We start from the raw sequence: 25,117 nt of genomic DNA, 5'->3' as shown, positions 1-25,117 counted from the left end.
CTGTCCACGGATGCGGCCAAACCTACTGAGCTTTTCCAGCAATTCCTGTTTTTGTTTCTGATTTACAGCATCTATAAGTTCCTTTGTTTTTTTACTAAGACAGAGATGTTGACCAGGCAACAAGGTGGTGTGTGTAAAAGTGGCAGGCAACTGAAAGCTCAAGGTCTTTTGATTGCCAGCATCTGTAGTTCGTTCGGTTTTTATTGAGGAATGAAGGAATCTAGTATAATATTTATCGGGTTACAAACCCTGAGTTTCTCTTTCTTTAATAGTTTTTGGCAGCTAAATCCAGTCCTTTTGCAATAAATGCCAGGACTCCATTTGCCTTTCGCAGTATATGCTGCACCTGCATACTCACTTTGTGATTCATGCACAAAGACGTCCAGATCCCTCTGCATTGACACACTTCGAATCTGCTTCCCATTTAAATAATGATTTTCCCTTTTAATTTGCTGGCCTAAATGGACAACCTCACATTTATCCATCTGCCGCATTCTGGCACATTCTCCTAGTTTGTCAATATCCGATTTATCCATAATGTTTTAATGTTTCCCTCCACTACATTGTGCCAGCTGCTTATTTATGAAGATGGAATACTGAACCAGATAGGAGTTGATATATCAACACTCCTGAGCTAATGACTTCTTTCTTGTGGCTCCAATGATACAGTCGGACGTATGTTATTATATCCAGTGTTTAAACAAAAGAGAAAATAACTCTTAAAACGTCAGACCAAACAAATCAAGAAGAAAAGTTACTTCATTCAAAATTCTTTGTAACTAGTTGATATTTTTACATATAAAGAAGTGGATGTCTATTACAATTCTGTTGAACTGTAACAAGTTTCCAAATTATTAACTGCATTTTTTTTTTCTGTGGGCTGTATAAAAAGTAAAGTTAAATGAGGAAGAATTTTCTTGTACAAATTTAGTATGGGAATTATCATGGGGAATTCGGCTACTGCATTCTTATGCCAGTTTGCAAATAGGATGGGAAAAACCAAACAGTACTGCCTTTTTGAGAAGCTGGGAAAGCTGGGGCTGTGGCTAAATCCCCAGATGCTGTCTGAACCATTGGGTGGAGTCAACCCACATAAATAATGTGGGAAAAGGACCCATCCCTTCCCAGGAGAATTCGGACTCACCTTGAAGGCCAACTATGTAAAAAGTTTGTTTGTAATAAAGGCTGGAATTTCATCTCAAACTCCCTGGTTGATGTTCTTGAACTGAAATTATGGCACTCAGTTTTTATGCAGAACTCCTTCTGGGTGAATACACAATTTTCTTGATGCCAAAATGATATATATTTAATGGGACTAACTTTCTGTGGTTTCCAAAAGTGTATTTGAATTTCAATGGTTATAACTGAGCACATAAATCTACTTCTGTTGTGGTTTGTCAAAAGCTGTTTTGTGACTAGAGTGAAATGAGATTTAACTAAAATGACATCAGGTGCTCAAACTATAAAGCAGAAGTTGTCAACACTCTCATTGCCGGCTCTTGTGGTGCAGTGGTAATGTCCCTACCTCTGAGCCATGAGGCCTGGGTTCAAGTCCCACCTCCTCCAGAGATGTGTAATGACTTCTCTGAATAATTCGATTAGAGAATATCTCAATGTTCACATAATGTGCAGTTCTAGGAAGCAAGCATGAACAAAGTGGAGAAATGTCCTGTGGTTCAATTAAAAAAGGGAGTGAAGTCTTGTATTTGACTCTCGAGTTATACTGACACTGGACTGAAGGTGTTATTAAGGGTGATGTTGCATTGTGGTGACAATCCCAACTTTGTTAGTTTTGCGGATTGGAATGCGGCACGTTAGAATTTGAAGTTTGTAAAATGATAGGGGAGAAAGAGTATGTGGTCCCTTTAAAAGAAGATGATGTGCTTTTTCTATGCTTAGAGATTCAATAAAAAAGGTCTGTGAGCAGTTTGAAGGTTGCAAGTGCACAGAAAGCTCCTGAAATCTAAATACTTGTATCAAAGGCTGTATGGTTAGCAATCCAGGCAACCAGTTTGAATATCAGCCAATTAGTTTAAACCAGGCACTTGGGGATGAAAAACCAATTAAATTTAAATCTGATGTTTTTGACAACATAGGACCAATCCTTTTGTAAGAAATTGATATGCCATCAAGGGTATAAATGAAGAGGCCATTTAAAAATCAGTGAGAGAGCAACTCCCACCTAATAGAGTTAACAACCATCAGCTCTGAAGGGAAAATCACTGGCTCTCACAGAATTCTGTTAGCTGTCAGAGTAACCATCATCTAGCTAATCTAACTACAAGATGATCAGAGGATTAGATAGGGTGGACAGTGGGAGCCTTTTTCCTCGGATGGTGATGGCTAGCACGAGGGGACATAGCTTTAAATTGAGGGGTGATAGATATAGGACAGATGTCAGAGGTAGATTCTTTACTCAGAGTAGTAAGGGCGTGGAATGCCCTGCCTGCAAAGTAGTAGACTCGCCAACTTTAAGGGCATTTAAATGGTCATTGGATAAACATATGGATGATAATGGAATAGTTTAGGTTAGATGGGCTTCAGATTGGTTTCACAGGTCGGCGCAACATCGAGGGCCGAAGGGCCTGTACTGCGCTGTAATGTTCTATGTTCTATGTTCTATGATCTAACTAAAGGTACAGTGGCACTCTTAGCTAATATTCCAGATGCAAGAATTCGATGGAGAAAGACATTTCTGGCTGAAGATCAGCAGAGAAGGCCCAGGACATTCTGGAAGTTGTATCCTGGCTGTAATTTCAAAAGACTAGTTTTAATTTTTTTATTATTATTTCCATTTAAATAAGCGAGAAAGTATTTATTGGAACAGCATACTATTAGAATTTTGTTTTATTCGGGAATAGTTAATAGTTAAGGGGGAATTGTTTGATTTGTTAATGGTTCAATTAATTTGTTCACTGTTAGATAAATAAACGGTTACTTGTTGATTATAGAGTGAGTGAAACAAGTTCATTTCATTTAACCACTCCTTTATAACAGCTTGAGGGTAAGAGGCAGGTTATTATCACTTTTCACACTTCCTTTAACAGATTATAGGGCGAGGCAAGCCTCTCTGGGTTTTTCGGTTTTAGTTATCAGAGGGGGGGTTGACCTCTCCTTTTTATAACATTTAGCAGTGCTGTAATTGAAGTGAATTGATGAAATTCAGAACTTATTAAAACTGTCTTTGTTGGGAGCCTCTAGAGTAGGACTGCAGGTAGCTACTGTTAAGAATTTAACACTCAAATAAAAACAAATAAAAATGTTGCGGATACTGGAAATCAGAAATAAAAATGGAACTGGTTCTGAAGAAGAGCCATTTCAGACTTGAAACGTTAGCTCTGTTTCTCTCTCCACACACGTTGCTAGACCTGCTGAGTTTCTCCATCACTTACTGTTATTGTTAACATTTAGTTTTTGTTTGGCTTGCCTGATCAGCCAATCACACTGCTTAATGACTGTAAGTCCATTGTGGATGGCTATGATCAAAGAAGACATGTCTTGTTATTCTGTGGAATCCATCCTACAATAGAAATTGACCAGATTCCTCCAAACCTGCCTCCCTACACATGACAGAGCCGTTTAAACTTGAATGGGTTTTGTTATATAAACTTGACAGTATAAAGTGTTAGACAGGAAAAGTGTGACCCAATATAATTATGAAGAAAGACACTTTCATTGTTCTGGAGAGGATCTAATGCAGTCACAATTAGTGATTCAAAAGTTGCCACGATGCAGTGTGAAAAAAGTCAATCAGATCTGCTACCCGCCTATCTTCCAACTGAATGGCAGGCTGATAATTTAGTGTGGTTATTGCATCGGACTTTAAATCCAGGATCATCTAGGGAATCAATGCTGCACTGATAAAACAAATCTCCCTGCTCAGTGACTGGGGGTAAGTTTGACTTTTTGCAACAAGTTTAAGAAGGCTACCCATGAACTGCCAATGTCAGTGGTAATAATTGCGAGAGAACAGGTTGCTGATTCACCATCACAAAGCTTACAATATTTCCTAATGTCACTGGGGTTTTCAATTCGTGTAACTTTTTTATCGACAGTTGAGTATGCATTGACTTTTATATGGGACCTAGTCAAGGTGTTGAATAGACACTGCCTTCAGAGGCATACAATACAGCCCGAAGCCATATACTGGACAGTCAAACTGCCTGTTGTCTCACTATGTGTTTATCCTCTGTGATTATTAATCCAATGAAAATTAAAACATTCTTAAATATTTGTAATAAGGCACGGACCCACACACTTCCAGTAGCCAAAAGTCTGCATTGACTCTAGAACACAGGCTCCCTTCAGTTGAAGTTATAAATGCCATTATTAATGAGTCTGGAACTTGATTTATGATTTCAGCCTTCGCTTTAGTGACAGCTTTGTAATGGAAACCAAATAAAGGAGCGCTTGATGAAGAGGAACTTTCTCTTCCCTACGCAGCTCATTGTGTAAATATATGGTTGCTTCTGGTGGTATGTGTTGATGCCATTTATTGTGGCCACAGGAAAGCTAGCTACCAACTGCATGATTTAGCATTGCCCAATCTAGCAAAATACAACCTCTGCATCAGTGAAATGCTCCAGACAGAAAATCCCAAGTTGCAGTTTGAACATTTAACCATCTATCCCATTTTACACAGGAAGTGAAATGGGCCATTGAGCTCCTCAACCCTGCAGTAGGTCATGTCAAACATTTAAATGTTACAATTGAATATACCTAATTAAACTTAAAACCACCACAGTTAGTGCCAAAAGTAGAAGCTTGCATGGTTTAAAATTTGTTCTAATGTCAGTTATTCTGAAATCCTTTTACTGCCAATTTTAGTACTAGCAGTTAATTTTGGGGAACTTTAATGCTAACATGATTTGCTGACAATAGGCAGGGATTGTAAAGCCATAACCGGTTTAAGAATGCAAATAATTGATGGAATGCAATGAGAACTGATATTGCTGATATCAGTGTAGCTTTTAAATTTGTCAGAACTGACATGGACAACGTAGTCATACACTAAAGTTGTGTATTTGAAGTTGTCATCTCTGGTATGAGAAGACAATTTGTGATATCTTCCTGACAGAGGAATCTATGTGATCAGTGTGGATCACACCCTCGATGGGGACTGTGTAATGAAGTTGCTGAACCTGAGTCTGTGCATTACTCTTTTTTTGGCAAAAAATTGAAACTGGATGATAAATCTTCAGAAAAATTAGATTTGCTTTCTTCATCCTCGTTGTAAATTAAGCAACGTAGAAAATGCCAGAAGAGTACTTCTCTCCTAATGTGTATGATGGCATTTTGAAGTCGAAACATTGTTTACACGGGAGATAGTCAGAGCTTAAATTTGAAGTGAAATCACAGGCTGCTGCTTTAGTGTGTGATATACAGTGTTGTTCAATACTGCTGTAAATTCATTTACAGTTTCTGTAAATGCTCACTGGACTATTTATTCAAAATGTGGCTGTTTCTGTTATAGATACAACAGTAAAGAACCACACCATACTTGGATTTTGATTTGATTTATTTTTGTCACATGTACCGAGATACAGTGAACAGTATTGTTTTGTGTGCTAACCAGACAAATCATACGTTATGTAAGTACACCAGGGCAACAGAACAGAATGTAGAATATAGTGTTACAGCTACAGGGAAGATCCAGAGAAAGATCAACTCTAATACATGAGAGGTCCTTTCATAAGTCTGATAACAACAGGCACGAAGCTGTTCTTAAATCTGTGGGTACATGTTTTCAAACTTTTGTATCTTCTGCCCGATGAAAGAGCGCAGAAAATAGTATAATCAGGGTAGGAGGGGTCTTTGATGTGCTGCTTTCCCAAGGCAACCGGAGTATAGACAGAGTCAGTGGAAGGAAGGCTGGTTTGTTTGATGGACTGGGCTGTGTTCATAACTCTGTCTAATTTCTTGTGGTCTTGGCCAGAGAAGTTGCCGTGCCAAGCTGTGATGCATCTGGATAGGATGCTTTCAGGCTTTAAAGTGAAGTACAGCTAGCATTGTACATTAAAGGTGCTAGTTAGGTTGAGCCTTTTGATCTCCTTGGTCTAAACAACCACCCCACCCTCACTCCAAAACATTAGTGTTTAAGGTGCAATGTTTCTAACATCAGTGGTAATGCCTTTTCTTGTTGCAAAATCAAAGATTGAACCCCCTAATCATTCAGTTTGCCTAGGCAGAAACAGCTGAACAGAAAGTCTTTAGCTATGAGCAGATGTTTAAGTATAAATTTAAAGCCCACACAGCTTCCCCTCAAGTTATAAATGAGAGAATGAAATGGATCTCATCTCCTACATAATACGGTTCTTATGTAGTGCCGGATCTGCGATGTTAGTTTGTCTTTGCTCTTTTGTAACTGTAAAAATGTAGGAGTTCAGGCTATTTTTGTGCCGACTCAGATGTAGGATGGGACCGGAGAGTCTCACTCCTCATTGGACAGAATTTGTGGTTTTACTACATCAGTGAGCTGAGGTACGACGTGATTGCTTGGGGCAGAACCTGGCTTGACTTATATTTAGATGAATCTATCAGACTGAAGATAGGCAGAAATCAATCAGTGGAGAATTAGGCATAACCCAGGTTCAGTGGGCTAAGCTTCTAACCTAATCTGATTTTCTAACCTGCAGTTAAGAGAGGTCCAATTCCAGGAATGTTTTTAATTCATAAAAATTGTCCTTGTGTCTTAATAATTGCACTCTCAAAGCATTAAAAAAAAGGTTGACTTGGGGTGTGCTGAGATGTTGAGAAGTGGCTGAGTTTCAGTATAGAGCTCTCCAGTTTCCTATTCAGATTTCAGTCTTGTTCAAAAAAAGTGTGAAAGCTTTATCACAAATTACTTGCAAAACATGCCGCAACAATTAGTTACAGAAAATTAATGCAGTAATGATAACCATAGTGAATTCTCTCTACAATTTCTTCACTCTTTCCATGCTGTGATAAACACATTGAATTATCTTTCCATTGTTCCATTTTCAATTGTTCCAAATGAGATCAGTTTCTGCAATCTAACTGTGGTCACTAGTTTACAGATCTCCAAACGTTAAACATGGATAGCCTCTACTTTTAGAGGCACCCAGTGAAGATATGGAGTAAAGAGCATAACTTTTTTCTGTATTCACACAGAATAAAAGCTCATCATTCTTAATAGTGTCTGAAAAATGCTACTGGGAAAATAAAACGTTGTGTATGCTGGAAATCTGAAATGAGAAAAAAAGCTGGGAAAAAAAAATCTCTAGTGGAGAGAAACGAAGTTAATGTTTTGGTTTGTTTCATCAGAACTGAGAGCGATCACAGAAATGGAGTCTCTGTCTGTGCTATACAAAGTGCACAATTCCTCTTATCTTGTTTAAATTAAAAAAAGATTAACACAGTTTGGCAAAAATCAAGGTTTAGAGAGGGTGCACAGTAATTTAAGCTGGAATTTAATATGCTAAAGACACCCACCTTACCAGCTCAGAGTTTTTGCTTACCTTGAGGTTGTTCAGTTAAGATCGCACCTACGGATTGGGAACAGAAACAGAAATTACCGGAGAACTCGGCAGGTCTGGCAGCATCTGTGGAAAGAAAGCAGAATCAACATTTCAGGTCCATTCTGAAGAAGGGTCTCTGGACCTGAAACGTTGACTCTGCTTTCTCTTCACAGATACTACCAGATCTGCTGAGTTTTCCAGAAATTTCTGTTCCCATTTTGTTTCAGATTTCCAGCACCTGTAATTCTTTGCTCTTTGTTTTCCTACCAGTTAGGACATTTGGCTCATTGGGTTGTCTGCAAATTAATTGGAGGTAGACCAGATGTAGTGATAGGCCTAGCTTTCCAAGTTTATCTGATCGATGATTAATCATATGAATACATGGCGACTGTGGCAAGGCTGACACAATATAATGGGTTACAAAGTGAAGTCACCACTGGGAACAATGTATCCCTCCCCGGTGAGCTCAATTCATTCGATGATCGTCAGTGAAATGATGTCAAATGCCCTGACAGCCTGGGGTGCACCTGTACCCACAATCACTGCAAACGTCCGATCAGCCTCCTTGAGGGTGAGCCCTTGGAAAGCGAGTGACCCGGATGGAGTCCCTGGCTGTATACTCGTATCCTGCGTGGACTAGCTGGCGGGAGAATTTGCAGACACCTTTAACTTCTCCTCACTCTGATAAGCGGCTCCCACCTGCTTCAAGAAGACAGCTAATTCAATTTGATTCAATTCGATAATTCAATTCAATTCGGTTCCATTCACTGTCACCCAAGTACCAAAGAAACATTAGGCAACACACCTTAATAACTACCACCCATCGGCTCTGACATCCATCATTATGAAGCACTTTGAGAGATTAGTAATGGCACACATCAACTCCAGCCTCCCAGATTGCCTTGATTCACTCCAATTCACCTACCATCACAATAGATCCATGTCATACACTATCTTCCTGGCCCTACACTTATCCCTGGAACATCTGGATAACAAGGACCCCCAATCTTATTTATTGACTTTATCTCTGTCTTCAACACCATAATTCCAACTGAGATCTAGTACTCTGCACCCCCCTCTTCAAGTGGATCCTCAACTTCTTGACCCGCAGACCGCAATCAGTAAGGATGGGCAAAAACACCACCTCCATGATAATCCTCAACACCAGTGCCCTGCAAGGCTGTGTACTCAGCCCCATACTGTACTCCTTATCCATTCATAACTGTGTGGCCAAATTCTGCCCTAAATCCTTTTACGAATTTGTTGATAACACCACCATAATGGATCAGATCTCAAACAATGATGAGGCAGAGTGTACAGGAGAGAGAGAGAGATTAGCAGTATTGTGTATAGACAACAATCTGTCAGCAAAACAAAGAAGCTGGTCATTGACCTCAGGAAGCAGAGTGGAGGACATGCCCCTGTCTGTATCAGTGGTGCTGAGGTGGAGATGATAGAGATCTTCAAGTTCCTCGGAGTAAATATCACCAACAATCTCTCCTGCTCCATCCACGTCAACGCTAGAGTTAAGAAAACACACCAACGCCTTGACTTCCTCAGAAGCCTAAGGAAATTCGGCATGTCCACAATCACAGTTTATCAATTTTTATAGATGCACCATAGAAAGCATCCTATCCAGGTGCATCACAGCTTGGTATGGCTATTGCTCTCTCGAGACCGCATGAAATTACAGAGAGTTGTAAATGCAGCCCAATCCATCACGCAAACCAGCCTTCCTTCCACTGACAAAAACAGAAGTTGCTGGAAAAGCTCAGCAGGTCTGGTAGCATCTCTGAAGAAGAGATCAGAGTTAACATTTCGGGTCCAGTGACCCTTCTTCAGATGCTGCCAGACTCGCTGATCTTCCAGCAACTTCTGTTTTTCTTTCTGTTAAGCATCCACGGTTCTTTCAGCTTTCCTTCCATTGACTCTGTTTATACTTCCTGCTGCCTTGGGAAAACAGCCAACATAATCAAAGACCCCTCCGACTCTGGTTATACTCTCTTCCATTGGGGAGAAGGTACAAAAGTTTGAAAACACGTACCCACCGATTTAAGAACAGCTTCTTGGCCGTTATTATCAAATTTATGAACAGACCTCCGTTGTATTAGAGTTGCTCTTTCTCTGCATCTTCTCTGTAGCTGTAACACTATATTCTGCATTCTGTTCTGTTACCCTGGTGTACTTATGTAAGGTCTGATTGGTCTGGATAGCACGTAAAACAATGCTTTTCACTGAATCTCAGTACATGATGATAATAAATGAAATGAAATCAAATCAAATCAATGCATTATGAAAATTCTGCTGGGCTCAGATATTGTACAGGAGAGTTGAATTAGCTAGAATTTGCCTTTTCCAAATGTTTCAGTTTAGAGCTATATCATTCCCTGTCTGTTTCCCAATCTCTCTCAATCCTACATACTTCACCATAGGGAACGGTTGATCAGTAGATAATTGACAGGTGTTTAAATCCTTGATAAGGGAAAACCAATGACTCCTGACAAGTAGCATAGTGAGAAAAGTGAACAACCGCAATATTTGTGAATGGATTGCCACCATATTCCTGACAGAAAGCGCAGTGCAAAAAATAAACTCCAGGGTAGCACAAGGTTCTACTCTAACGTGAAGCAACTTTCTCCATGTCCACAAATTTCTCACCAGCCACCTGCTGAACTTTGAAAATCCTGAATGTTTGTTTTTGTTTTGACTGAACTGTATGACAAATTATTCTGTTTAAGGCACTAGCTAGCTAAAAGGTGGCTAAATTTATCACATCCATTTGCAATGAAAGAGGAAGAAATTCATATTACCTTTAAAGTTACACACCTTTCTTTGAGATGTTAAATCAGACCCTTTTTTGCCTATTACAATGGATGCTGAAGATCGTATAGCACTATTAAAAGTAGAGAATTGACCTATATAATATAGTCAGGTTAAATTCACCACAAGTTACCTCTCGGGGTCAGTTAGCTCAATTGACTGGACATCTGGCTTGTGACACAGGGTGATGCCAACAGTATGGATTCAATTCCTGTGCCAGCTGAGGTTACCATCTCCTTCTTAATCTCTTCCCCTCACCTGAGGCGTGGTGACCCTTAGGTTAAACCACCACCGGTTGTGTCTCTGTAGTGGGAGAGCAACCTACAGTCTGGTAAGACAATGGTGGCTTTTCCTTTTATTTAATAACAGAATCATTGTACAACAGAATTCACTCAATATGGAGGCACTTTGGATCATTTCTGACACATGGTAAAATGTTAAATAAGTACAGATTTCTGCTTATTTCAAACATTTTAATTTCATGATATTGCTCAGTGACTAATATTCAGCACCTCACAGTAATGAACAAGGGAAACTCGGTAGTTTATTGGTGTGTAAGTAACTCAATCATTTGTCTCATTTTCTCAGACTTCAATGTGATTGCCAACACAACACATGTGGAGTGTCATGTGACCATTGTTGCCCTGGATACAATCAACTGCCTTGGAAACCAGCTACGATAGACAGTGCAAATGAATGTGAACGTAAGTACTTACATAAAATTAAGTGTTGGAATGCAGTTTTCTCTTGAGCAGGCAACTGATCCGATAACAGCTATTTTGCTTACTAATTTTTGACTCCACTGTATTTCAAAATGTTGTCACCACTTCTGGTAGGAATATTATTCCTAGTTCTGTGGAAGAGAAAAAATGCATGGTGTGATGTTTGCAGGGCGGTGTCCTGGTTTTATCCTGTAAAGATAAAACATGCAACCCATGTGGTGGAGGCAGATTCGATTTTCATTTTCAAAAGGCAATTGGCTAATTGTCTGAAGAGAAAAGATTTGTCACATTATTGGAATAAAAGTGAGAGGAGCCTGGGACTAGATGTGTTGTTTTTGTCAAGAGCCAGCACAGATACGATGAGCTGAATGGTCTCCTTTGCTATAACCGTTCTACAGTTCTGTGGGTTGGAAGTGATTGATTTAACATCAGAATTTCATCATAGAGTCAGGTTTCAGGCCCCAGCCTGCATGACCTAGCAGTGCACACATGGATTTTAAGCACTTTATTTGCGTTTCAATTTCCTTTTTAAAAAAAATTCTTTTTATGTTTCTGGGATCATTAATTTGCAAGCTGTCTGTGGCTTTCGAATTTGCCTGCTTCTCTGAGCCACATCTTACCAGGTGGAGTCTTACCTCCTTATCCTGTTTGTAGGTAGCACAATTGTTACTGAGGTCATTCATAGTTCAGAGCTCTTTGCCTTTGTTGACCACTTCGCTTTCAGTTCAGGGATAATCTTAAACTATCTGTTCCTGTGTAATAGAGTCTGACCTTTGTCTTTATTCCAAAGAAACAAATATATTTTCCTTTGAATGCAGTCTTTTTGCTTTAGACATGCATCCTCATTTTTTAACTTGCCTGCTCACTTATTTTCCTGCTGAGATTCATTAACTCGCTGGTAAACTAGTAACTAAATCACGTGATCATTAATCTGCAAAGCTAGTAGCTAATGAAGGAATTAGTTATTCATTGGGTCAGTTGAGCAGGTTTGTTACCAGTGCTCCTCCATTAAGTTATTTCAGCTGAATTAGCAATTACAAACACATGGCATGCAGAACAAAACCCATTTAAGTTCCATAGCATTTGTTTCCCTTTGTGCCTTTCTCTTGATAATCTGTGAACTGCAAAGTTCTACATCACAATATTTTGCCACTCAGTGTGTTGTACCCAGACTGATTTCAGCCTGTGATGCCTGTATTGTATTGTTTTACTTCATAATAGAGAGATCTCAGTTAAGGTCTTGAATGGTAAAACAACATGGTTCATTATTTTTGTCTCTTTGGCTCCTTGACTCCTCTATTTAAATGGAGTAAAACGTGGCATTCTGGTCAGTCTTCCCCCTTTCCTGTAATTGCTTACCGACATGTATCCCTGATACACCCTATCTATTGCTGACCAGAATGGTGCCAGCCTCTTGTGAGGTTCCTCACAGACCCACAGGGAGTTATTGGGCTGCTTGGGGTGTTGCTGCCATCTTCGCTTCGCTGTGCTTGTAGTCACTCATTTATAGAATCAAAAAGATCATCCCTGTAGGAGTTATAACTCTGGCACATGGGCATTGATGTAAAAACTTAGGATTTTTCATTAGATGGTGTCCTGATCCATTTTGCTTTAGTATAAAATCTGAAAGCTTTGGAGAACCTCCGCCTGGCTGTGTCTGTAGAGAGAGAAACTGAGTGAATGTCTTGAATCCAATGTTACTTATCAGCTCTTGCACCTTGAACATAAACAAATAGTTTGGTTCTTCAGTGAGACTTCAGCTTACCTTGTCCGTCCGATAACGTTGATGCATTTGAGGCACTGGATGTACCCAGATTCCTCTTTCCTTTATGGTTTATCCTCACTACTGCTTCCCTGTTTGAGCCTAGTTCATGGTCGTTGTGGTTAAATTGCTTTTACAGGATATTTATATACTGGCCACAATCCTTAAGGAGCCATTTGGCGTGCATTATAATCTCAGCCTGGAGAGGATGGTCAGACTCTCAATCATATATACTTTCTTAGTTCAGGTAGATATCAAGCAGTTTTTCTGAAGATAAATTTTGAGTTAGATACCTATTCTCCCCTTTTACTTTATGTTGTAGCTTGTAGTGGGTGACTTTAATGTGCTGTACGCATGTAACAAGTACATGGAAACATTTGTCATCTATAAGTTTTCATTCAAGTCCTGCACCATCCTGAGTTGGATAAATATCACCACCGCTTGGTCAAAATCATGGAACTCCCTCCTCCCAGCACTGAGGGTGAACCCACACCACGTGGATCGCTGCAATTCAACAAAGTATCTCCTCGCTAGGGGCTGTTCAGGAGAGGCAATAAACGCAGATCTTACCAGTTACATCCACATCCTGTGGAAATAAAAAAAAAATTAGCAATAATTTAAGATATCATTAAAGTTTTGTCATTGCATACACTGAATGAGGAACTTTTTATTTAAACTAAAATGTGTGAAGTGATTCATTTTGGAAGGTCGAATTTGAATGCAGGATACAGGGTTAATGGCAGGATTCTCGGCAGTGTGGAGAAACGGAGGGATTTTGGGGTCCATGTCCATAGATCCCTCAAAGTTGCCACCCAAGTTGATAGGGTTGTAAAGAAGATGTATGGTGTGTTGGCTTTCATTGGCAGGGGAATTGAGTTTAAGAGCCGTGAGGTTATGTTGTAGCTCTATATAAAACTCTGGTTAGACCACACTTGGAATATTGTGTTCAGTTCTGGTCACCTCATTACAGGAAAGATGTGGAAGCTTTAGAGAGGGTGCAGAGGAGATTTACCAGGATGCTGCCTGGACTGGAGGGCAGATCTTATGAGGAAAGATTGAGGGGAACTAGGGCTTTTTTCATTGGAGCAAAGAAGGATGAGAGGTGACTTGATAAGGGTTTACAAGATGATGAGAGGCATAGATAGAGTGGATAGTCAGAGACTTTTTCCTAGGGCAGAAATGACGATTACGAGGGGGCATAATTTTAAGGTGATTGGAGGAAGGTATAGGGGAGATGTCAGAGGTAGGTTCTTCACACAGAGAGTGGTGGGCATGTGGAATGCGCTGCCGGCAGTGGTAGTGGAGTCAGATACTTCAGAGACTTTTAAGCGACTCTTGGATAGGCACATGGAGGATAGTAAAATGTAGGGTATGCAGGGTAGATTGACCTTAGTAGGATAATAGGTCGGCACAACGTTGTGGGCCGAAGGGCCTGTACTGTTCTATGTTCTATGAATCAGATAGTTGTGCTTTGCATCTTATCAGGTGCAAGGATATGGAGAGCAGTCTAAAGTAATAATTCATTCATTTCATGATGCAATATCCATTTCACAGCCTGTAACTGCAATGGCCATGCCTTTGAATGTGTGTATGACCCTGAAGTCGATGAACGCAAAGGAAGCTTGAATAGCCATGGCCGTTATGAAGGAGGCGGTGTCTGCATTAATTGTCAAGTAAGTTCCTGCATCTTACAGTGGCTATGCATGTTATCAAATCTGTTTTTCAAAACAGAAATATGTCTGTGTGAAAGTTTGCACGTTAACATCTAACCACAGATTGTTCAAATCATCATGACATTATTCAGTGTACGTTTGTGGCAAACAGACTTCAAATCAACAAAAAACACTGTTCCCAAGCCCAGACACATTGTAACAGAGTCATTGGTAAAGATTCTGTGTGACCACATAAGAGGGAAGAAGACACTGGGCAAGAGAGGCATCCCCAGGTTGCTCTCTCGTACATCTGTTATCTTTCTGTGTAGAGGAATTCAGGAGAGACTGGCAATGGGACATAAGTGTCATAGGAAGATGAATATTGGACAGGAAGTTTGACACTAGTTTCAAAGTTCACAATGAACTTAGAGAGAACTGGCTGATGGCTTGCTGCCCACTTAGAATCGAAGAATCCCAACAGTGTGGAAGCAGGCCACTCGGCCCATCGAGTCCACACCGACCCTCCAAAGAGCATCCCAACCCAGACCCACCTACCCTCCATCCTATCCCTGGAACTCTGCATTTCCCATGACTAATCCACCTAGCCTGTACATCCCTAGATACTATGGGCAATTCAGTATGGCCAATTCACCTAGCCTGCACTTCTCTGGACTGTGGGAGGAAACTGGAGCACCCAGAGGAAGCACACACAGACACAGGGTGAATATGCAAACTCCACACAGACAGTTGCCTGAAGGTGGAATCGAACCTTGGCGCTGTGAGGCAGCAGTGCTAACCACTGAGCCATTGTATACTTCATGATATATAAAACGGCAACTTGCATAAGTTATAACAAGGATTCTAAGCATTGGTTAGCAATTTCCAAACTTGATGGTAAAATTAGAGAAGAAACCCCTCATCCCCCTAAAAAACTTTTTTCTTTTTGAGAGTGTTTTTCCAGTATCCTGATGGATTATAATAACCGAAAGAACTGCGGATGCCATAAATCAGGAACAAAAACAAAGTTGCTGGAAAAGCTCAGCAGGTCTGGCAGCATCTGTGGAGGAAGAAAACAGAATTAACGTTTCGGGTCCAAGTTACCCTTAGAACTAAGGAAGTTCTGAGGAAGGGTCATCGGACCTGAAACGTTAACTCTGATTTTTCCTTCGCAGATGCTGCCAGACCTGCTGAGCTTTTCCAGCAACTTTTATTTTTGTTCCTGGTGGATTATGTTTAGAATCCAAGTAACGCACAATAAAATCTGAAATGTTAAATTTATTTCTTGTCTTATCTTCAAGGACAACACTGCTGGGGTCAACTGTGAACGATGTGTGCATGGATATTATCGTGCACCTGACATGCCAGCAGATTCTGTGAATGCTTGCCTTCGTGAGTTTTGTATTTTAAATAATTCACATATAATATTTCTTGGGAGTAATGTGGGCGGTGCAGCAGCACTTAACTCATGTGTTTCATGTTATTCCAGCTTGTAATTGCAATTCAGAGTTCACAGAAGATGCCTGTGAGGATAACACAGGCCGTTGTTACTGTAAGTACAATTACGCTGGTGACAACTGTGACTACTGTGCTGAGGGATACTACAACTTTCCCAATTGTTACCGTAAGTATTACAAATCTTTGAATTAACTATTGAAATTTGCAGAATGTCTTCTGATAAGGTAGTGTTAGATAAATGTGAGGTACCTGAGTTCAGGGTGAGGTGTTTCACAACAGCAATTTCGGAATCCGCTGTTGAAACATTCGAAATCCTGCTATGGATGGGTCAGTCACCATTACAATGAAAGGCAATGTTGTTATAGTCCCAGCAGATCGTAGGGCTGCTCCCTCTGATGGTGAGTTTAACCGAAGAGTCATCAAGCCCCAAGCTTGTTAAGGTTCGACTGACCTACAGTTAGTCATATACAGTTCGTTTTGGCCTAACTCCGTTCAGATCTCTGATTTTCTACTCAGCATTTTATTTTCTGGCTGTAGATTGGCCTCAGGAGCACCTTACTGTATGTGGTGTCCACTAATGAAAAACGAAATTTCTGTATTTCGTGAGATCCTTTTACCACTTCAAGATGTCTTGCCTGATTTCAAGCCAATTAAGTTTTTTTTGAAACAAACTCACAAATACAAGTCATGTGACAGCATAGTCCCACACAGCAAGATTCCACAACCAGCCATAGGAGAGTGACCTGACAATCTGGTTTTCTTAGAGCAAAATATTGCAGATGCCAGAAATCTGAAATAAAAAGACCAAATGCTGCAGAAACACAGCAGGTCTGTCAGCATCTGTGTAGAGGAAAAGAGGTTAGTGTTTTGGGTCCAACCTGATTCTTGTTTTGTTGAACTCAAAATGTTAACTCTGTTTCTCTCCCCACAGATGGTGTCAGACCTGCTGAGTTTCTTTTTTTAAATTTATGGCTTTCATAGTGTTGGTTGAAGGATTGATGTTGATTAGCAAACCTCTGCTTTTCACAAAGTGCCATTTGATCTTTTATATACATCTGCAAGTGCAATTAGGAACAGGCAATAAATGCTGGCTGGATGAATAAAAACAGAGACCATGTGTGTTGTGGGGGAGAGGGGGGTGCGCTGTAGCTTTACTATCTCACCTAAAAAAAAATAGTATCTCCAACAGTACGGCAGTCCCTCAGTACTTCACAACAGGGTCATAGACTGGAATGCAGCTCCAACCCATGGCCTTCTGATTCAGCTGACAATGCTACATATGAGCCATCACTGACATCTGATGGCTGTATACCACCCTCTGGAGCAGTGATTTCATCTCCTGCTCCTTCCCAAAAACTGCAGCAGTGATTCTGGTTCAGTTTATATACTTTTGGTTCTGCATGCAGACTGACTGACTGATTGCGACTCTGCATGTAGATTATAGAACAGTACAGCACAGGAACAAGCCCTCCTGGCCCATCGTGTCTGTGCCAATTATGATGCCATTCTAAACTAATCTAAACAGGTTCATATCTCCTGTTCATGTGTTTATCTAAATGCCTCTTAAACTTTATCATAGCTGCTTCTACCACCTCCCCTGGCAACATGTTCCAGTCAACTGTTTTTAAAAAAAAACACTCACTTTGCACATCTCCTTTAAACTTTCCCCTCTCACCTTAAACCTATGCCCCCTACTATTTGACATTTCCACACTGGGAAACAGGTTGACACTCCACCGTACCCATGCCCCTCATAATTTTATATACTTCTGTCAGGTTGCTCCTTAGCCTTCGTTCTAGCAAAAACATTCCAAGATTGTCCAGCCTCTCTTTATGCTAATACCCTCCAATCCAGTCAACATCCTGGTAAACCTCTTTTGCATCCTCTCCAAAGCCTCCACATCCTTTCTCTAGTGTTGCCACCAGAACTGCACACAATACTCCAAATGTGGCCTAAAGGTTTATATACCTGCAGCATGACTTGCAAGCTTTCATACACGGTGCCTTGACCAATGAATGCAAGCAAATGTCTTCTTTACCATGTTGTCCATGTGTTGCCACTTTTCGAGAGCCATGACATGCACCCCCAGGTCCATTGTTATGTCAGTGCTGCTCAGGGTCCTACCATTTACTGTACATTTTCTCTTGCATTTGACTTCCCAAAATGCATCACCTTACACTTGTTCGGATTAAACTCCATCAGCCATTTTCTGCCCGGCTTTCCTGCTCTATCCTTTGACAATCTTCCACACTATCCAAAACTCCTCCAATTTTTGTGTTGTCTGCAAACTTACTAATCAGACCACCTACGTTTTCATCCAAAGAATTTTTATAAATTACAAAAACAGAGATCCCGGCACTGATCCTTGCAGAACACCACTGGTCACAGACCTCCAGTCGGAAAAACACCTTTCCACAACTAACCAATTTTATGTCTAACTTAACAACTCACTGTGGATCCGATGTGACTTAAATATAACAAACATATGCAGAATTTGAGTCGCTCTTAATGTAAGTTAAGCAGGTTTAATACCAGTGGAAATCAACACAGCTTAATCAAGAAATTCTAATGGATGCTGTTCTTTGACATAGAAGGGTCACAAATATATGTGTGTTGTAAGGATGAAAGAGTGGCATTCATAATGTGTTGTGTTGCTGCATCAGCACAGTGTTACTGATGTGACACACTTTGCAAAGATCGATGACAGGAGACCTCTTATTTCTACTGTTAGGTATGGTTCAGTTGGTAGCACTCTCACCTCTGACTCTTGGACAGAAATCTATGTTGACATTCTAGTGCAGTACTGGGAAGAGAGAGTGCTGCATTTGAAGAGCTATTAAACTGAGGCCTTGTCTACGTGTCTTCACTCACGTGGGCATGAACAGTTGCAAGGCACCGCAGCATAAATGTGGGGGTAATCTCACTCCTAACAGCACTGTGTGTGAACCTCTACCAGCTGGACCAGGTGGTTCAAAAAGGCAACTCACCACACACCCTGTTCTCAAGGACAGTTTGGGATGGAGAACAAATGCTGGCTCAGCCATCAATGCCCACATCCCATAATATATCGATATATTCCAAATGAATGAAGAAAACTATTTCAATGAAAAATAGGGGAATTGTCATTGATTCCTCAGAACTCAGGAAAGGTCATCGGACCCGAAACGTTAACTCTGATTGTTTCTTCACAGATGCTGCCAGACTTGCTGAGCTTTTCCAGCAACGTTGTTTTTGTTGTCTCTTGGCCAATAGCTATCCTTCAATCAAAATCACTTTGAAAAATGATATTTTGTTTGTGGGAGCTTGCTATGTACACATTTGTTGCCATACTTCCTACTTTACAGAAGTTGCACTTTAAACTGGCTGAATCAGTGCTTTTAGACATTCTGATGTTATGAAAGGTGTTAGAACTGCAAGTTTTCCTTTTTGTACACTCAGACTGATTGAAAGCAAAAATAGCTGTTAGTTATTTCAAATTTTTCCTTGCTCCATGTATCTATCCCACCAAGAATTCAAGTTTGATCTATTCGTGAACCTTGGGAAATGACAATTTATAGCCAGGTTTTAAAAGGAACACGCACAAAGAGTTTGGCTCTACTGCTTACTGTAATCTTTCTTTTTATCTAACTCTCCCTGAGGGCAGACTTTAGTTCTATAGACCTTCTTCAAAAGAAAAGGAACTTTTTACTAAGTTTAAAGGAAAAGGTTTTTCGGAAGCTTGGCTTTTGGCCTGCAATTTAAAAGCTGAGAATTTGTTTGATCAGAAGATAGCTGATTTGATGATTCTCAAATTATTGTGTTCCACTCATCTTGTGTATCTTGTTCCATAGCTTTACCAGTGGATCCCACACAATCGACAGGGGCTCTCATTCACGTTGGGAAAATAATAAGTAAGTCACTGGACTTTAAAAGTGTAAAATGGTTGATGCTGTTTTCTTTTGATTTCCATGTGGTATTGCAGCTTCAAATACATCTCAACATGACTAATATGATGATGACTGGAAAGATAGACAAAATCGTCATCCTTTTTGTTTCAGACAGTCAATGAGGATGTTAATTCTTTATCATTCATCTCTACCCTAAACTCAAAGGTCTCTTGCACAGCCAAAGAGTTTCATCTGAACTGCTCTAATCGTTACTGTGTGGGTGTAATATGTTTTGGGTGTGTGTCATGTTGTTTGTGAGCACAGCATAAGAGTTTTGGGGAAGAGAGTGGGAAAACTAACTGGTGTATTGACATCTTGAGACGTGCCAGTGGGGGAAAAGTATTGTTAAGAGGTACATCACAAATCATAGAATCCCTACAGTGCAGGAAGAGGCCATTCAGCCCATTGAGTCTGCACAACCTGTGAAGGGTATCTCATTTGACATCCCAGTCCCCTACCCGATTCTTATAACCCTGTATTTACCACAAGTAATCCACCTAGCCTGCACATCCCTATACACTACAGACAATTTAGATTAGTCCATTTAACCTGTGGGAGGAAACCCATGCAGACATAGGGAGAACGTTCAAACTCCATACAGTCACCCAAGGCTGGAATCGAACCCAGGTCCCTGGCGCTGTGAGACAGCAGTGCTAACCACTGAGCCACTGTGCTGCACCTCTGAGGGGACAGTAGAACAATTGAGAGGTAACAAGGTGTAGAGCTGGATGAACAGAGCAAGCCAAATTAAGAACAATTAAGATTGTTTGACTTCCAAGCACTGGTATCTCCTCTACCCAGTGAGCAGGAGCAGAAGTAAATGAGTCACCTGATGTTTGTTTGTATCGAGCAGGGAGTTTCAACCAAAGCTTAAAATTCAACATTGCCACCTTTGTTTACTGTAACTATTTATTTGCTTATCAGGAGTTGATGGACAAGTAATTGAGGAATGTTCAATGATTAATGTTGCTTTATAAAGCCTGCTCTGCTTTTGCTATGTGGTACTTTTAGGGATGTTTTGGGCACCTTGTTCCACAATTCCATCTGTTTGTAATTAGAAAGTCTTAGTGAAATTGTTGAGGTCTGGATTGTAGTAATTTTCCAAGGAGTTTTTTTAACCAGTATTCCATAATTCCAGCCATTAATTTCCAATTTGCATGGAAGAATGGACTGAATTTCCATCAGATTCTTCTCCTTTCTTGACCTTGACAAAGTATTGCCAGTACCTGAACCAAGCAATTATTCTTCTTTTGTAGACCTTGAGCTGACCTTGCAGTCCATCTAAACCTGTTCTCACTGATACCTGCATAAAGACTTGCATTTTTATAGCTGAATTGTGATAAGGAGCAGGATCCCTTGATGGTCTTGTTTTCCTAACAAAGGAATGGTTGAGGGAATTTGAAGAAGCCACTTTTTTTTCTTTTGGCTGAACAAGAATTATTCTGTTCAGGATGAAAATTGAATCCGGGGATGACCTGGTAGAGGTCACTAAGATAATTCAAGGGTTTGATAGGGTAAAGAATGTGTTTCTATCTTCAGATGAGTCTAGAACAAGGCTGTTTAAATAAGTATATCACCACTAGTAATTCCAATAGGAATTTCCAGAGGATCTGCTATACCCAATGTGGTTAGAATGGCAGTGAAGAAGGGTCATTGGACTTGACATTTTAATGCTGTTTTCTCTTCACAGTTGCTGCCAGACTTGTTGAGTTTTTGCAGCAATTCATGTTTTTGATTTGTTAGAATGTCTTTTGCACTTTGACCCCATTCAAGGCCTGAATGGTTGATATGGTCTCCTCAGTTAGAACGCTGAGAAGGGGGTGACCTGTGAGAGAAGGGCACAGGTGGTACAGTTCGGTCTAAGTTCCATGATGACCATTGTTGCCTCAGAGGCTCACATCCGTAAATACTGAGCTGTTGACTCCTCTACTTTTGCGAAGCCCTAGGTTCCTACCACAGTAACTAGCTGAGGTGAATAAAAGCACAACAGAGAAAGGGATGCAAGCATATGTAGGCCGGGTTAAATGCAGCAGATTGAGAGGAACCCATATGTGGCATAAACACTGGCTTGGACCTAACAAAGAATACTACATCATGGACAGGCCCTTCGATTCACCAAGCCCATGCCAACGCATGACACCTTTCTAAACTTAAAAACCCATTGCTTCCGTGCAGTCCATATCACTCTATTGCCTGTCTATTCGGTTATGTCAAGATGTCTCTTAATCATTGCTATTGTCTCTGCTTCCACCACCTCCTCTGGAAGTGCAGCCCAGGCACCCTGTGTAAAAAAACAAATCTTCCTTTTCACATCTCCTTTAAACTTAACACCCTTTTATCTTAAACCTATGTGCCCTACAAATTGACATTTCTACCCTGGGAAAAAGACTATTACAGGCGAGTGAGCCTAACATCAATGGTAGGGAAATTATTGGAGAAGATTCTGTCAGATAAGATTTACTCACATTTGGAAAAATGTGGACTTATTAATGATCGGCAGCATTGTTTTGTGCGGAAAAGGTCATGTCTATCCATGCCTGTCATAATTTTGTAAATGCCAACAGGTCTCGAATACGCCCACCAAAGTCTCTGACATTCAAGTAAAAACAAATCAAATTTGTCCAATCTCTCCCCATAACTAATACCCGCCAAACCAGGCAACATCCTGACAAACCATTTCTGCACCCTGTCCAAAACCCCCATGTTCTTAGACTGGCAACCAGGACTATATGCAGTATTCCAGATACAGCCTAACTAAAGTCTGTACAACTGCAACATAACTTGCCAACTTTTATACTTTGTGTCCTGACCGATTAAAGGCAAGAATGCCATATGCCTTCTTGACCACCTTCTCCATTTGTGTTCCTACTTTCAGGGAACTGTAGACCTGTATTCCTAGATCCCTCTGTCTATTCATACTTCGAAGGGTTCTGCCATTTTCTGTATACTTCCCTCGTGTGTTAGACCTTACAAAATGCATCACCTTGCACTTGTCCAGATTAAACTCCATCTGTCACCCAGGTCTCCAGCCTATCTATATTCTGCTGTAACCTCTGGAAATTCTCCTCACTATCCGCTGGTCCCCCAATCTTTTTGTCATCCACAAATTTACTAATCAGGCCACTTACATTCTCCTTGAAATCATTTATATGTTTATATATATATCACAACAACAGGGATCCCAGGACTGATCTCTGCAGAGCACCAATGGTCACAGGTCTCCAGTTAGAAAAACACCCTTGTATCCATCTTACCAGCTCGCCACAGATCCCATGTGGCTTCACCTTTTATATCAGCCTGCATGAGGGACCTGTCAAAGGCTTTGCTAAGGTCCACATAGACAACATCTAACCTTTGCCTTCATCAATCATCTTTTTCACTACCTCAAAAACCTAAATCAAGTTTGTGAAACATGACCTTTCCCGCACAAAACCATGCTGCTGATCGTTAATAAGTCCATATTTTTCCAAATGTGAGTAAGTCTTATCCCAAAGAATCTTCTCCAATAATTTCCTTACCATTGATGTTAGGCTCACTCACCTGTAATTACCCACATTATTCCCTTTGCCCTTCGTAAACAAAGGAACTACATTGCCTGTTCTCCAGTCCTCTGGGACCTATCCTGTGACTAAATAGGACACAAGGATTTTGTGTGAGTCCCCAGCAACTTCCTCACAAGCCTTCCTGAGCATTTCTGGCATAGATCCCATCAGGTCCTGGGGACTTATCTGCTTTAAATCTTTTTAAAACACCCAACCCCACCTCCTTTCCTAATGTCTACACACCCTGGAATATCAACATAACCCTCCTGAGACTCACCAACCACAATGTCGTTCTCCTTTGTGAATATCAATGCAAAGTGTTTGTTAAGAGCCCCAACCACTTTATAGAATATTCATAGAATCCCTAAAGTGTGGAAACAGGCCCATCGGCCCAACAAGTCCACCTCAGAGCAACCCACCTAGACCCATTCCCCGATAATCCACCTAATCTACACATCCCTGAACACTATGGGCAATCCATTTCACCTGCACATCTTTGGACTGTGGGAGGAAGTCAGCGCAGACACGGGGAGAATGTGCCAACTTCACACAGACAGTTGCCCGAGGGGGAGTCGAACCCGGGGCCCCTGGTGCTGAGAGGCAGCAGTACTAACCACTGAGTCACTGTGCCGCCTCTTTCAGTAAACTTCCTCTGGCTCCACACATAAATTCCCTCCTTTGTTCTTGAGTGGACCTACCCTTTCCCTAGTCATCTTTTTGCTCCTGATATATGAAGAAAACACCTTAGGATTTTTCTTTATCCTGTTTGCCAAGGATATTTCATGGCCCTTTTTAGCCCTCCTAAATCCTTGTTAAATTCTTCCACGCTTTCTTTATATTCTTCAAGGGTTCCGTCTGTCTTCAAAATGTTAGTCAAAATGTCCTGTTGCCCCACTATAACTAATGTGAAACTCAGCAAATTTTGGCAGCTCTTGGGTTTATCTCAGTAAGACAATGAACAATATCTGTTAACTATTGTGGAGGATCCAGTTTAATTTTAAGAGAAGATTTTCATAAGGGCAGTATTTCATTTGACATTATTTGGGTGGCACGGTGGCTCAGTGGTTAGCAATGCTGCGTCTCTGCGCCAAGGACCCAGGTTCGATTCCAGCCTCAGGCAACTGTCTGTGTGGAGTTTGCACATTCTCCCCGTGTCTGCATGGGTTTCCTGCAGATACTGCAGTTTCCTCTCACCTTCCAAAGGTTAGGTGGATTGGCCAAGCTAAGGGATGTGCAGAGCTAAGTGGATTAGCCATGGGAAATGCAGGGTTACATGGATAGGGGAGGGATGTGGATCTGGGTGGAATGCTCTTTGGGGGAGGGGGTGGGTCTGGGTGGGATACTGTTCAGAGGGTCGGTGTGGATTTGATGGGCCAAAGGGTCTGCTTCCACACTGTAAGGTTTCTATAACTCTACGATTACTTGTAGCATATGCTGGACAATTGTAGAGAAATTAATCACATGTACGTACAACATTAAGTGTGAAATTTGTCACTCAGCATGTCCGAGTAACGATTCTGTAAGAGGGAGTGAAGTGGAGATTTTGGATGTTCTGATAGTATCCTCTTGTACACTTAGTTGTGCTGCTGTGCTTCTCTTTACCTTAGACTGTGACTGCAGTGCAGCGGGAACCCAGAACAATGACTGCCAGCCAGACCCGAGCACGGGGCACTGTAACTGCAAGCCAAACTTTACAGGTCGCTTCTGTAAACAGTGCATGCCCCATCACTTCGGTGCAAACTGCCAGCGTAAGTTAACCC

The 25,117-nt window shown here is 40.9% G+C and overlaps 1 protein-coding gene across 1 annotated transcript in view; it reads left to right on the top strand.

The window, feature by feature from the left end:
- lama5 (laminin, alpha 5) overlaps window positions 1-25,117 on the top strand; it is a 203,816-nt gene that overhangs the window by 51,546 nt on the left and 127,153 nt on the right. The window contains exons 6-11 of the mRNA XM_048608550.1: window positions 10,887-11,002; window positions 14,337-14,455; window positions 15,733-15,823; window positions 15,921-16,055; window positions 19,720-19,779; window positions 24,965-25,105. Of these exons, the coding sequence (XP_048464507.1) occupies window positions 10,887-11,002; window positions 14,337-14,455; window positions 15,733-15,823; window positions 15,921-16,055; window positions 19,720-19,779; window positions 24,965-25,105 (662 nt within the window). The remainder of the gene's footprint in view (window positions 1-10,886; window positions 11,003-14,336; window positions 14,456-15,732; window positions 15,824-15,920; window positions 16,056-19,719; window positions 19,780-24,964; window positions 25,106-25,117) is intronic.

The sequence above is a fragment of the Rhincodon typus genome, chromosome 19 (genome assembly GCF_021869965.1).
Source record: "Rhincodon typus isolate 14 chromosome 19, sRhiTyp1.1, whole genome shotgun sequence".
In the NCBI taxonomy this organism is placed as follows: Eukaryota; Metazoa; Chordata; class Chondrichthyes; order Orectolobiformes; family Rhincodontidae; genus Rhincodon; species Rhincodon typus.
Note: the sequence above shows the minus strand (reverse complement) of the source record. Positions and strands in the feature narration are given on the sequence as shown.